General features: G+C 43.3%; 1 protein-coding gene across 1 annotated transcript in view; it reads left to right on the forward strand.

Moving 5' to 3' along the window:
• Positions 1-14,917, forward strand: part of LOC140485883 (ubiquitin-associated and SH3 domain-containing protein A-like) — a 171,580-nt gene that overhangs the window by 101,294 nt on the left and 55,369 nt on the right. The window contains exons 8-9 of the mRNA XM_072584332.1: positions 3,282-3,390; positions 8,529-8,651. Of these exons, the coding sequence (XP_072440433.1) occupies positions 3,282-3,390; positions 8,529-8,651 (232 nt within the window). The remainder of the gene's footprint in view (positions 1-3,281; positions 3,391-8,528; positions 8,652-14,917) is intronic.

The following is a 14,917-nucleotide window of genomic DNA, read 5'->3' on the forward strand; positions in this document are numbered from 1 at the left end:
CTAACAATCAGGGTATTTTTCAATGTATAGGTTCAGTTACATCGCACTATAAACTTTTGCTATAAATTCTGTGCCTTACAATTGCGTCCACAATCACCTGATGAAGGAGCAGCACTCCGAAAGCTAGTGCTTCCAATTAAACCTGTTGGACTCTAACCTGGTGTTGTGTGATTTTTAATTACATGTATTTGGAAAGGCAAGAACTGATATGGGGTTAGTCGGTATGGCTTTGTGTGTGGGAAATCATATCTCACTAACTTGATTAATTTTTTTGAACTAATAACAAAGAGGATTGATGGGGGTAGGGTAGTGAACATGATCTATATGAACTTCAGTAAGACATTTGACAAGGTTCCCCATGGGAGACTGATTAGTAAGGTTAGATCTCATGCAATACAGGGAGAACTAGCCATTTGGATACAGAACTGGCTCAAAGGTAGAAGACAGAGGGTGGTGGTGGAGGGTTGTTTTTCAGACTGGAGGCCTGTGACCAGTGGAGTGCCACAAGGATCGGTGCTGGGTTGACTGTTTTTTTATCATTTATATAAATGTTATGGATCTGAACATAAGAGGTATACTTAGTAAGTTTGCAGATGACACTAAAATTGGGAGGTGTAGTGGACAGTGAAGAAGATTACCTCAGAGTACAACAGGATCTTGATCAGATGGGCCAATGGGCTGAATAGTGGCAGTTGAAGCTTAATTTAGATAAATGCAAGGTGCTGCATTTTGGAATAGCAAATCAGAACAGGACTTATGCACTTAATGGTAAGTGCAGTCAGTGGTGTGTCATTGAATACAGAGACTTTGGAGTGCAGGTTCATAGTTCCTTGAAAGTACAGTCGCAGGTAGATAGGATAGTGAAGAAGGCGTTTGGTATGCTTTCCTTTATTGGTCAGAGTATTGAGTACAGGAGTTGGGAGACCATGTTGCGGCTGTACAGGATATTGGTTAGGCCACTTTTGTAATATTGTGTGCAATTCTGGTCTCCTTCCTATTGGAAGGATGTTGTGAAACTTGAAAGGGTTCAGAAAAGATTTACAAGGATGTTGCCAGGGTTGGAAGATTTGTGCTATAGGGAGAGACTGAACAGGCTGGGGCTGTTTTCCCTGGAGCATCGGAGGCTGAGGGGTGACTTTGTAGCAGTTTATGCAATCATGAGGGGCATAGATAGGATAAATAGACAAGATCTTTTCTCTGGGGTCAGGTAGTCCTGAACTAGAGGGCATAGGTTTCAGGTGAGAGGGGAAACATTTGAAAGGGACCTAAAGGGCAACATTTTCATGCAAAGGGTGGTGTGTGTATGGAATGAGCTGCCAGAGGAAATGGTGGAGGCTGGTACAATTACATTGAAAAGGCATCTGCATGGGTATATGAATAGGAAGGGTTAAGAGGGCTATGGGTCGGGTTTGGCAAATGGGACTAGATTAATTTAGGATACCTGGTTAGCATGTACAAGTTGGACCATTTGATTTGTCTCTGTGCTGTACATCTGCATGACTCTATGATTTTATAACTGAGGACATAATTTCAAATAAGTATCTGACCTATGATGAGTGCCTAACAGGATTCCTAGAATGTTAGCTGAGGAAGTGTTTAAAAGTTGGACTTTTATGAAATTCAGAAAAAAACACTGCGGGGGGCACCAGTCTGTTTCAATTCTTTCAAGGTTTCGGTTCAGGAGAATAGAAGGATTTATTTTATAAAGTCTCCAAGTTGTGAGGATTTGTGTTGATGTTTTTAAGTTGTCAGAACAGAAAAGAAGCCATCAACGTCATGTGGTCAGGAAGCAGAGATCACATCTGGAATGGGGCGCAAGGAAATTCAGCGCAGGGGGAAAGAGGTGCTTTATCCATGAGCTTTTTAGTTCATAGTTGAAAAGTGTGTTGCTGGAAAAGCACATCAGGTCAGGAAGCATTCGAGGAGCAAGAGAGGTGACATTTTGGGCATAAGCCCTTCATCAGAAATGTGGAGGAGGAAGGGAACTGAGAGATAAATAGGACGGAGGTGAGGTTGGGGGAAGGTAGCTGGGAATGCATTAGGTAGATGAAGGTGGGGGGTGATGGTGATAGGTTGGAGTGGAGGGTGGAGTGGGTAGGTGGGAAGGAAGATGAACAGGTAGAACAGTTCAAGAGGCCGATGCCGAGTTGGAGGTTTGGATCTGGGATGAGGTGATGGGAGGGGAGATTTGGCAAATGGTGAAGTCAATGGTGATGCTGTGTGATTGTAGGGTCCCAAGGCAGAGGATGAGGCATTCGGGACATTACACTAGCCAGGGAGCTATCGATCTTACTTTAGATGTTCTTGTCTCACTTTTCCTTATCAATGTTTACTTCCGATCTTGACTTTGACTTTGATTTGTAAACTGTGGATATTTCCAATCTGAAAAGGTATGATTCCGTGATTGTGACTACATTAGACTATCTCTTAACTAGTCTGTGAAACAGCTCCCAATTTTAACACAAGCACCCAAATGTTTGTACGGCTGACTTTGCAGGGTAATTAGGGTTGTATTTGTCATTGTTGTTTCTGGTGCCCAGGACAATGTTAGGTGATCCATCCAGTTTCATTCTTTGATTTGGCATTGTAACAGGTTTGCTAGGCCATTTCTGAGGGCAGCTCAGAGTCAATCACATACTGTGGGTCTGCAGTCGCATGTAGACCAGACCAAGACAGGTCAGGACAGCAGTGTCAAAGAATGATAGAATCATTTCCCTACAGTGCAGAAAGAGGCCATTCAGCCCATTGAGTCTGTATTGACCCTCCAAAGACCATCCCACCCAGACTCAGTTCTCCCACCCTTTCCCTGTAATCCCACATTTTTCCATGGCTAATCCACCTAACCTGCACTTCTTTGGGCTGTGGGAGGAAACCAGAGCACCCGACAGAGAAACCCATGCAAACAAGGGAAGAAAGTGAAAACTCCATGTGGACAGTCACCTGAGGCTGGAATCAAACCCATGTCCATGGCACTTAGCAGCAGCATTACCCACTGAGCCATCGAGCTGGCCCTAAAAGGCAGTAGTGAATCCCATGGACTTTTACAACAATTAACAATGGATTTATGGTCACTGTTCCTGAGGCTAGCTTTTTAAATCCAATTGGTAATATTAATTGTAATGTAAATAAATCTATTAGTTGATATTTAGGTAAAATTGCAACTCAAATTAACATTTTGATAATTCTTACATTTCATGGTAAACAAGTTTAATTCTGTAAAATATTGATTCTTAACTCGAGGTGCACATTTATAACGACTTTTAATCTGTCCTGTCTTGCAGTTGATTGAAGCAGTCACCTTAAGGAGGTGTGTTCTGACGATGCGACATGCTGAGAGAGTTGACCTGGTGTTTGGCAAGTCTTGGTTAACACAGTGCATTACCACTGAAGGTAGGTTCGCGATGAAGGTGAGTTTGAGATGGTAATACCACTGAAGGTGGGTTTGTGATGGTAATACCACAGAAGGTGGGTTTGTGATGGTAATACCACTGAAGGTGGGTTTGAGATGACAAGTGCACAGTTCTGTCACTTACTGGTTAGTCATCTCAGGTCAATCTCATGACAGATTAGTAACCAATTTCCCACAGCTTTCTCTTTTCTGTTCTTCCTACTGACTAACTGAAACAATCAATACTCACACCAAATCATTTTTCAAATTGTTACTGATATGTGCATCCATCCGTATGATGACACAAACTGGAACAGACATAAAAACATATCATCACACAAACTGAAACAAAGAACATACAATTCATGTGGGTTCATTTGGAGTATAATATGGCTAAATGTGAAGGTATACACTTCTCTGTGAAAAACAGAAAGGCAGGGTATTATTTAAATGGTGATACATTAGGAAATATGGATATACAAATGGATTTGGGTGTCCTGGTACAATGAAAGTAGACAGGCAAGTAGACAGCAAGAAATAGAAAGGTATATAGGTTATTGGCCTTCATTATAAGATGATTTGAGATCAGAATTAGGGATGTCTTACTACAGTTATACAGAGGTTTGGTGAGATCACACCTGGAGTCTTGTGTGCATTTTCGGTCTCCCTAACCAGCAGAGAATATAATTGCAATAGGCAGGTTCACTCGGCTGATACCAGGAATGGCAGGACTGTTCCCTGAGGAGGGATCAGTTCTACTGGCATGTACTCCATTGGCAGGAGAGACTAGGAGCAGAGGGCACAGCCTTAGAGTAAAGGGAAGACCCTTTCAGAATGGAGATAAGGAGCAACTTCTACAGCCAGAGAGTAGGGAATCTGTGGAATGCATTGAAGGCTGTGGAGGCCAGGCCATTGAGTATATTTAAGACTGAGAGAGATAGGTTCCTGGGGATCAAAAAGATCAAAGGTTAGGGGGAGAAAGTGGGAGAATGAGGTTAAGAAACTTATCAGCCATGGTTTGAACGGCAGAGCTGACCCGATAGGCTGAATGGCCTAATTTCTATTCCTACGTCTTACGGTCTTATGGTCTTCACTAGAGTTTAGAAACAAATAAAATTCTAACAGGACTAGTCAGACGAGAATCAGGGAGGATGTTTCCCTGGGGCTGGGAGGTCTTGGACTAGGGGACACACTCTCAAGCTACAGGGTAGACATTACTTCACTCAGAGGGTAGCAAACTTGAGGAATTCTCTACCACAGAAAACTATGGAGGTCAAATCACTGAACACATCCAAGAAAGAGAAAGGTATCTTTTAGATATTAAAGGCATCGAAGGGTACAGGGAGAAAGCAGGGAGAGGACATCAGCAGTGATTGTAGTGCATGATGGAGCACACTGAGGGGCAAAATTGAGGGATAACGATCTGTTTTGGGGCCGCTGCTGTTTGTCATTTTTATAAATGATCTAGATGTGGGTGTAGCAGGATGGGTTAGTAAATTTGCGGATGATACTAAGGTAGGCAGAATTCTGGATAGTCAAGATTAGAAAAGCGCAGTGGGTCAGGCAGCATCCAAGGAGCAGGACAATCGACGTTTTGGGCAAAAGTCCTTCATCAGGAATGGGCTTAACTCGAATCTCCAGCATCTGCAGTACCCACCTCCGCCTAGAGTTCTGGATAGTGCAGAAAAGTGTTGTGGGTTACAGAGGGATTTGATAAGATGCAGAGCTGGGCTGAGAAGTGGCAAATGGACTTTAAGGTGGAAAAGTGTGAGGTAGTTCACTTTGGAAGAAGTCACAGGAATGCAGATTACTGGGCTAATGGTAAAATTCTGGGTAGTGCAGATGAACAGAGAGGTCTTGGTGTCTCTGAAAAGTTGCCACCCAGGTTGATAAGGTTGTTAAGAAGGCATATGGCGTGTTGGTGTTTATTGGTAGGGGGATTGAGTTTCAGAGCCACGAGGTCACCACATTATAGGAAGCTTTGGAAAGGGTTCAGAAGGTGTTGCTGGTATGGAGGGAAGGTCTTATGAGGAAAGGCTGAGGGAACTGAGGCTGTTTTCATTGGAGACAAGAAGATTGAGAGGTGACTTAATCGAGATGTTTAAGATAATCAGAGGGTTAGATCGGGTGGACAATGAGAGCCTTTTTCCTCGGATGGTGATGGCTAGTATGAGGGGACATAGCTTTAAATTGAGGGGTGATAGATATAGGACAGACGTCAGAGGTAGTTTCTTTACTCAGAGAGTAGTAGGGGCGAGGAACGCACTGCCTGCAACAGTAGTAGACTCGCCAACCTTCAGGTCATTTAAATGGTCACTGGATAAACATATGGATGAAAATGGAATAGTGTAGATTAGATGGGCATCAGATTAATTCCACAGGTCAGCGCAACATCGAGGGCCGAAGGGCCTGTACTGCGCTCTAACGTTTTATGTTTTATGTAAATGTCACCCTCTAGCCTCTAGCTTTTAACTTTCTATGAAGCCTCCTTGCATCTTCCTCACAACTTCTGCTCCCACCAAAGTTTGTGTCCACAGCAGATTTGGAAATATTACAATTGATCTCCACATCCCATTGTTAATGTGTATTGTGAGCAGTTGTAATCCTTGTGGTATTGCAATGACAGTAGCTGTGAGAATTACACTGGGTCCAGCAGTGAAGATCTTACTCAGCTTTCTGATTTTATTCACAAAGAGCTTGTATCTTCATTCAGATCCACAAAGCTCTCCCTGCCTGACTTTTCAAAAAAAAAATCAAATTAAAAACAAGTCAAGGAGTTCATTAGAGCCCTGGAACTGAAAAAGAAACAAGGGGATCAAATTAAAATGACATTTGTGAGGGTGATAATGCTTCCCAGTGCTCTCCCCACCACTCATCCTGTGAATGAATGAACAAAACTAAATTAAAATGGAGTTGTCGGGGGAAATAAGGCATCCCACCCTAATCATGCCCCCCTCTCACTAGTAGGAGCACTACCAGAGCCCTGATTATAACCTGAGAGGTTCTTTGTTTCATGTAATGATTGGTTCCTCGTATTCTCCCTGTCAAACCTTTTTCCTAGTTCAGTCTATGTCACTGATGCCTGAATGGACCAGAAAAACTGGATCCTCCCCAACCCACTGCGAGCTCTTCACCAGCCTCGAGCAGATACCATGCAGACAACACAGCCATCTGGGCACATGCTCAGTGCTGCAGAGAGCATGTCAATTCCCCTCACTATACTGTCCCCTCGTACCTCAAGATTCCTTGTTCCTTCACCACTTAAATACTATTTTTATTCATTCATGGGATGAGGGCATCACTGCTGAGGTCAGAATGTTTTGTCCATCCCAGAGAGCAGTAGAAGAGACAACCACATTGCTGTTAGTCTGGAGTCATGTGTGTTCTAGATCAGGTGAAGATGGCAGTTTCCTTCCCGAAGGATCTTAGTGAACCAGATGAGTTTTTCCATCAATCAACAATGATTTGAATTCAAATTCCACCATCTGCTACAATAGGATTCAGACCCAGATCCCCAGAACATAACCTGCATCTCTGGATGAACAGTTCAGTGTTAATACCACTAGGCCATCACACTCCTGTTCCATGGTCAATTTCCATATCCACACTGCAGCCCCCACTCTCATCTAAACAAGCAAGAAAACATCAAACTGGTTGGTCAATTGCAGAAGTTAATACCTTCTGCACTGCTGTCTCTGGGTCCACTTACCTGCCTCACACACAGTGTCACCCCACTGACCTTAACTAATCAGCAAATCAGAAGATCCTATTCTAAGAGGTGTGACTGTCTCCTGGTACAATGAATGTGTTTAACTTGTCCCCGATCCTGATGCGTTCTGTGGTCTATAGTTCAATCTTCTGTTCATAAAGTCTGAGGTGAAGCTGCAAAAAGTTCAAACAACTATAGCCATGTTTGCCCTGGTATAGTCGAGCTCCCACATACTACAACCTTGACATATCTCCTGCACCACTACGCATAATGAAATGCAATTAATTATATCATTCACTTAATTATATTGTCTTTTATATATTTATTAGCCTTACCACCAATTTGAAGCTCAGACCAGGTGTGCAGTGTTTCTAATAGTGAGACAGCTTCTTTGGGAGATCTCATTGATATTGTCTCTACCTCTGAGCCAAGTGACATGGCTTCGAGTCACATTTGCTCTAGACATGCGTAATAGCATTTCCAAACAGCTTGATTAGATATTAGAACATTTCATTGGAAACTATATTTTTAGGTGGGTCATATCTGCACTGTGCTCAGAAAGACACAGTTCATTCTGGAGAAGTTCAAACCAAATTGGGAGCAACCGAATTGTGTGCAAACCCTGGGATTGGTTGTCAAATGGGAAGGACCCACTAAGAACAATGTAATAGCTGTTGATCAGAGGAATGGGGCGTTAGAAATCAGGGCAGTCTCTGATCGTCTGTTAAGTTCACTGCACAGGCATTATGGGTGAAAATCCACCTTGAGCTGAGATGTCCGAGATCTCACAAGACAGCTGAAAAATATTCAATTACCTGAAAGAAAACAAATACTTTTCAAGGATCTGAAAAATAGCAGAAAACTCTATTGGAAAATTACACTGGAAAACAGAAGGTTCGGTTGAGGATTGTAGTCTAAAATATTTGCGATTGTGACATGTTGTGTTTTTCAATGTATGGAAGTCATCAGCAAAGGACAGGGATTATTTTGTTGTTATTTTTGACTGTTGCAAAATAAAATTCCTTGGAATTAAATTCTCCTTTCCTTCCATTTGCCTTTTCCTTCTCCATATTCTGTCTTGGGTCAAACCCCACTTTGCTCCAGCGTGTGAGATTTCCAGCTTCCAAAGACAGTCTAAGCCCATTTTCCTTCACTGTCCCTCCTTCCTCTCAACTTGCTGAGAAAACATTAATTATTCTTCTCTCTGTGGATGCTGCCAGTCCTGATGGCTGAGCATTTTCTGTTTTCATTTCTCACTTGTGGTTCACTCCATACACCAGCACAAAGCTGAACAATCACATTTCTGATTAAACTTGTATCCGGACGGAGAGAGATTGACACACAGAAATCATAATTGTTGCAAAGCAAAGACACTGAAACTTCAGGCCCATGAAGCCTAACTATGTTATACAACTGTTTTCATATTTTTAGGGAGATATATCAGACCAGATTTAAACTTCCCTCACAGTATCCCCCAACGAGCTGGTGGTACCAAGGATTATGAACATGATGCTCCCTTGTCATCCTGTGGAATATTCCAGTCTCGGTTAATGGGTGAGTTGCAGATGCTGCTTTTCACAGCCTTCAGAACCATCCTGTTTTAACTCAGTCATTCAGTTTGAAACTATTCAAAGAGTGTGTTGCTGGAAAATCACAGCCAGCCAGGCAACATCCGAGGAGCAGGGGAATTGATGTTTCAGGCATAAACACTTCATCAGGAATGAGCCCTTCATCAGGAATGAGCCCTTCATCAGGAATGAGTCCTTCATCACTTTGAACCTGCAGACAGTTGAAAATAACACAAAATGAATTCTCTTGGTGGTGAAGAGATTTTCAAACATAGAGCATTCCAGCGCAGTACATTCCTTTCGGCCCTCGATGTTGCACCGACCTGTGAAACCAATCTGAAGCCCATCTAACCTACACTATTCCATGTTCATCCATATGCCTATCCAATGACCATTTAAAAGCCCTTAATATTGACGAGTCTACGACTGTTGGAGGCAGTATTCCACTACCCTACTTCTCTCTGAGTAAAGAAACTACCTCTGACATTTGTCCTATATCTATCACCCCTCAATGTACAGCTATGTCCCCTCGTGCTAGCCATCACCATCCGAGGAAAAAGGCTCTCACTGTCCACCTTGTCGAACCCTCACATTATCTTACATGTCTCTATTAAGTCACCTCTCAACCTTCTCTCTAACGCAAACAGCCTCAAGTCCCTCAGCCTTCCCTCGTAAGACCTTCCCTCCATACCAGGCAACCTCCTAATAAATCTCCTCTGAACCCTTTCCAAGGCTTCCACATCCTTCCTATAATGCGGTGACCAGAACTGTACATAATACTCCAAGTGCAACTGCACCACAGTTTTGTACAGCTGCAACGTGATCTCATGGCTCCGAATCTCAATCCCTCGACCAATAAACACAAACACACCATGTCCCTTCTCAAAAACCCTATTAACCTGGATGGCAACTTTCAGAGATCTATGTACACTGGTACCGAAATCTCTCTGTTCATCGACACTACAAAGAATCTTACCATTAGCTGAGTACTCTTTATTCCTGTTGCATTGTCTTTTTCCAGTGTGAATACTGACGAAAAATATTCATTTAGCACTTCCCCTCTCTCCTTGGTCTCCACACACAGCTTCCCGCTTCTGTCCTTGATTGGCTCTAATCTTACTGCAATCATTCTTTTATCCCTCATACATGTATAGAAAGATTTAGGGTTTTCCTTGATCCAATCTGCTAACGACTTTTCATATCCCCTCCTGGCTCTTCTTAGTTCTCTCTTTAGGTCTTTCCTGGCTAACATGTAGCTCTCAAGCACCCTAACTGAGCCTTCACATCTCATCCTTACAAACTTAATAAGACCATAAGACATAGGAGTGGAAGTAAGGCCATTCGGCCCATCGAGTCCACTCCGCCATTCAATCATGGCTGATGGGCATTTCTACTCCACTTACCAGCATTCTCCCCGTAGCCCTTAATTCCCCGAGACAACAAGAATCTATCAATCTCTGCCTTGAAGACATTTAGCGTCCCGGCCTCCACTGCACTCTGCGGCAATGAATTCCACAGGCCCACCACTCTCTGGCTGAAGAAATGTCTCCACATTTCTGTTCTGAATTTACCCCCTCTAATTCTAAGACTGTGTCCACGGGTCCTAGTCTCCTCACCTAACGGAAACAATTTCCTAGCATCCACCCTTTCCAAGCCATGTATTATCTTGTAAGTTTCTATTAGATCTCCCCTTAATCTTCTAAACTCCAATGAATACAATCCCAGGATCCTCAGCCGTTCCTCATATGTTAGACCTACCATTCCAGGGATCATCCGTGTGAATCTCCGCTGGACACGCTCCAGTGCCAGTATGTCCTTCCTGAGGTGTGGGGACCAAAACTGGACACAGTACTCCAAATGGGGCCTAACCAGAGCTTTATAAAGTCTCAGTAGCACAACGGTGCTTTTATATTCCAACCCTCTTGAGATAAGTGACGACATCGCATTCACTTTTTTAATCACAGACTCAACCTGCATGTTGACCTTTAGAGAATCCTCGACTAGCACTCCCAGATCCCTTTGTACTTTGGCTTTACAAATTTTCTCACCGTTTAGAAAGTAGTCTGTGCTTTTATTCTTTTCGCCAAAGTGCAAGACCTCGCATTTGTTCATGTTAAATTCCATCAGCCATTTCCTGGACCACTCTCCCAAACTGTCTAGATCCTTCTGCAGCCTCCCCACTTCCTCAGTACTACCTGCCTGTCCACCTAACTTCGTATCATTGGCAAACTTCGCTAGAATGCCCCCAGTCCCTTCATCCAGATCATTAATATATAATGCAAACAGCTGTGGCCCCAACACTGAACCCTGCGGGACACCGCTCATAACCAGCTGCCATTCTGAAAAAGAACATTTTATCCCAACTCTCTGCCTTCTGTCAGACAGCCAATCCTCAATCCATCCCAGTAGCTCATCTCGAACACCATGGGCCCTCACCTTGCTCAGCAGCCTCCCGTGTGGCACCTTATCAAAGGTCTTTTGGAAGTCTAGATAGACCACATCCACTGGGTTTCCCTGGTCTAACCCACTTGCCACCTCTTCAAAGAATTCTAGCAGGTTTTTCAGGCATGACCTCTCTTTAGTAAATCCATGTTGACTTGTTCTAATCAGACTCTGCTCTTCTAAGAATTTAGAAACCTCATCCTTAATGATGGATTCTAGAATTTTACCAACAACCGAGGTTAGGCTAATTGGCCTATAATTTTCCATCTTTTGTCTTGATCCTTTCTTGAACAATGGGGTTACAACCGCGATCTTCCAATCATCCGGGACTTTCCGTGACTCCAGTGACTTTTGAAAGTTCTCAACCAATGCCTCCGCTATTTCCTCAGCCACCTCTCTCAGAACTCTAGGATGTATCCCATCGGGGCCAGGAGATTTATCAATTTTAAGACCTTTTAGCTTTTCTAGCACTATCTCTTTTGTAATGACAACCATACTCATCTCAGCCTCCTGACTCCCTTTAATTATTGGGATATTACTCCTGTCTTCCACTGTGAAAACTGACACAAAGTACTTGTTAAGTTCTCCTGCCATTTCCTTATCTCCCATCACTAGGCTTCCAGCATCAGTTTGAAGTGGCCCAATGTCTACTTTTGTCTGTCGTTTGTTTCTTATGTATTGAAAGAAACTTTTACTATCGTTTCTAATATTACTGGCTAGCCTACCTTCATATTTGAACCTCTCCTTTCTTATTACTCTCTTTGTTATCCTCTGTTTGTTTTTGTAGCCTTCCCAATCTTCTGATTTCCCAGTGCTCTTGGCCACTTTATAGGATCTCTCTTTTTCTTTAATACATTTCTTGACTTCCTTTGTCAGCCATGGCTGTCTAATCCCTCCCTGGATAATCTTTCTTTTCTTGGGGATGAACCTCTGTACAGTGTCCTCAATTATACCCACAAACTCCTGCCATTCTTGCTCTACTGTCTTCCCCGCAAGCCTCTGCTTCCAGTCTATTTTTGTCAGTTCCTCTCTCATGCCCTCATAATTACCTTTATTTAACTGTAACACCATTACATCTGATTTTGCCTTCTCTCTTTCAAACTCCAGACTGAACTCTACCATATTATGATCGCTGCTTCCTAAGGGTTCCCTTACTTTAAGATCTTTTATAAAGTCTGGTTCATTACATAGCACTAGGTCCAGAATAGCCTGCTCCCTTGTGGGTTCCATGACAAGCTGTTCCAAAAAGCCATCCTGTAAGCATTCCATGAATTCCCTTTCTTTGGATCCACTGGCAACATTATTTACCCAGTCCACCTGCATATTGAAGTCTCCCATGATCACCGTGACCTTGCCTTTCTGACATGCCTTCTCTATTTCCCGGTACATGTTGCGCCCCTGGTCCTGACCACTGTTAGGAGGTCTGTACATAACTCTAATTATGGTTTTTTTGCCTTCGTGGTTCTTCAATTCCACCCACACAGACTCCACATCATCTGACGCTATGTCATTCAGTGCCATAGATTTAATTTTGTTCTTAACTAACAAGGCAACCCCACCCCCTCTGCCGACCTCCCTGTCTTTTCGATAAGTTGAAAATCCTTGGATGTTTAACTGCCAGTCCTGACCCCCCTGTAACCAAGTCTCTGAACAGGTTGGGGCTGTTTTCCCTGGAGCGTCGGAGGCTGAGGGGTGACCTTATAGAGGTTTACAAAATTATGAGGGGCTTGGATAGGGTAAATAGACAAAGTCTTTTCCCTGGGGTCGGGGAGTCCAGAACTAGAGGACATAGGTTTAGGGTCAGAGGGGAAAGATATAAAAGAGACCTAAGGGGCAACCTTTTCATGCAGAGGGTGGTACGTGTATGGAATGAGCTGCTAGAGGAAGTGGTGGAGGCTGGTACAATTGCAACATTTAAGAGGCATTTGGATGGGTATATGAATAGGAAGGGTTTGGAGGGATATGGGCCAGGTGCTGGCAGGTGGGACTGGTGGGTGGGTTGGGATATCTGGTCGGCATGGACGGGTTGGACCGAAGGGTCTGTTTTCATGTTGTACATCTCTATGACTCTATAAGCCTTTATCTTCCTCTTAACAAGAGTCATAGAGTCATAGAGATGTACAGCTCAGAAACAGACCCTTCGGTCCAACTCATCCATGCCAACCAGATATCCCAACCCAACTTAGTCCCATTTGCCAGCACTTGGCCTATATCCGTCTAAATCTTTCCCATTCATATACCCATCCAGATGCCCTTTAAATGTTGTAATTGTACCAGCCTCCACCACTTCCTCTGGTAGCTCATTCCATACACGTACCACCCTCTGCGTGAAAAGATTGCTCCTTAGATCTCTTTTATATCTTTCCACTCTTAGCTTAAAGCTATACCTTCTAGTTCTGGACTCCCCCACCCCAGGGAAAAGACCTTGTCTATTTACCCTACCCATGTTCCTCATGATTTTATAAACCTCCATAAGGTCACCCCTCATCCTCCGACGCTCCAGGGAAAACAGCCCCAGCCTGTTCAGCCTCTCCCTGTAGCTCAGATCCACCAACCCTGGTAACATCCTTGTAAATCTTTTCTGAACCCTTTCAAATTTCACAACATCTTTCTGATAGGAAGGAGATCAGAATTGCACACAATATTCTAACAGTGGCCTAAGCAATGTCCTGTACAGCCGCAACATGACCTCCCAACTCCTGTACTCAATACTCTGACCAATAAATGAAAGCATACGAAATGCCTTCTTCACTATCCTATCTACCTACGACTCCACTTTCAAGGAGTTATGACCCAGCACTCCAAGGTCTTTTTGTTTAGCAACACTCCCCAGGACCTTACAATTAAGTGTATAAGTCCTGCTAAGATTTGCTTTCCTAAAATGCAGCATCTCACATTTATCTGAATTAAACTCCATCTGCCACTCCTCAGCCCATTGGCCCATCTGATCAAGATCCCATTGTGCTTTGAGGTAACCTTCTTCACTGTCCACTACACCACCAATTTTGGGGTCATCTGCTAAACCAAATTTATTAACCATACCTCCTATGTTCACGTCCATTAATTTAATTAAATGATGAAAAGCAGAAGACTCTGCACCGATCCTTGTGGCACACTGCTGGTCACAGACCTCCAGTCTGAAAATCAACCCTCCAACACCCCCTTCTGTCCCCTACCTATGACACAATTCTACATCCAAATGGCTAGTTCTTGCTGTGTTCCATGTGATCTAACCTTGCTAACTAGTCTACCATGAGTAACCTTGTCAAACGCCTTACTGAAATCTATATAGATCCCATCCACCACTCTGTCCCCATCAATGCTCTTTGTTACTTCTTCAAAACACTCAATCAAGTTTGTGAGACATGATTTCTGCACACAAAGCCATGTTGATGATCCCTAATCAGTCTTTGGCTTTCCAAATACATGTAAGTCCTGTCCCTTGGGATTTCCTCCAACAACATGGCCTCCAGTGATGTCAGGTTCACCACTCTATAGTTCCCTGGATTTTCCTTACTGCCTTTCTTAAATAGTGACACCATGTTAACTAACGTTCAGTCTTCGAGCTCCTCACTTGTGACTATCAGTGATACAAATATCTCACCATGGACCCAGCAATCACTTCCCTAACTTGCCACTCTTTATATTCTAACCAATTATCCGACTGTCATTCACCATGTGCTGTTCTATGTTTCTTTCCCAAGTCTGATGCTTTCCCCAACTACTTTATTTAACCATATTTGGTGGGTTGTTGCTTGAGAATTTTATTTTACAGTAGGCATAAACACTGAGTATCCTGAAATATTCCCT

Source organism: Chiloscyllium punctatum, chromosome 15 (genome assembly GCF_047496795.1).
Source record: "Chiloscyllium punctatum isolate Juve2018m chromosome 15, sChiPun1.3, whole genome shotgun sequence".
Classification (NCBI taxonomy): Eukaryota; Metazoa; Chordata; class Chondrichthyes; order Orectolobiformes; family Hemiscylliidae; genus Chiloscyllium; species Chiloscyllium punctatum.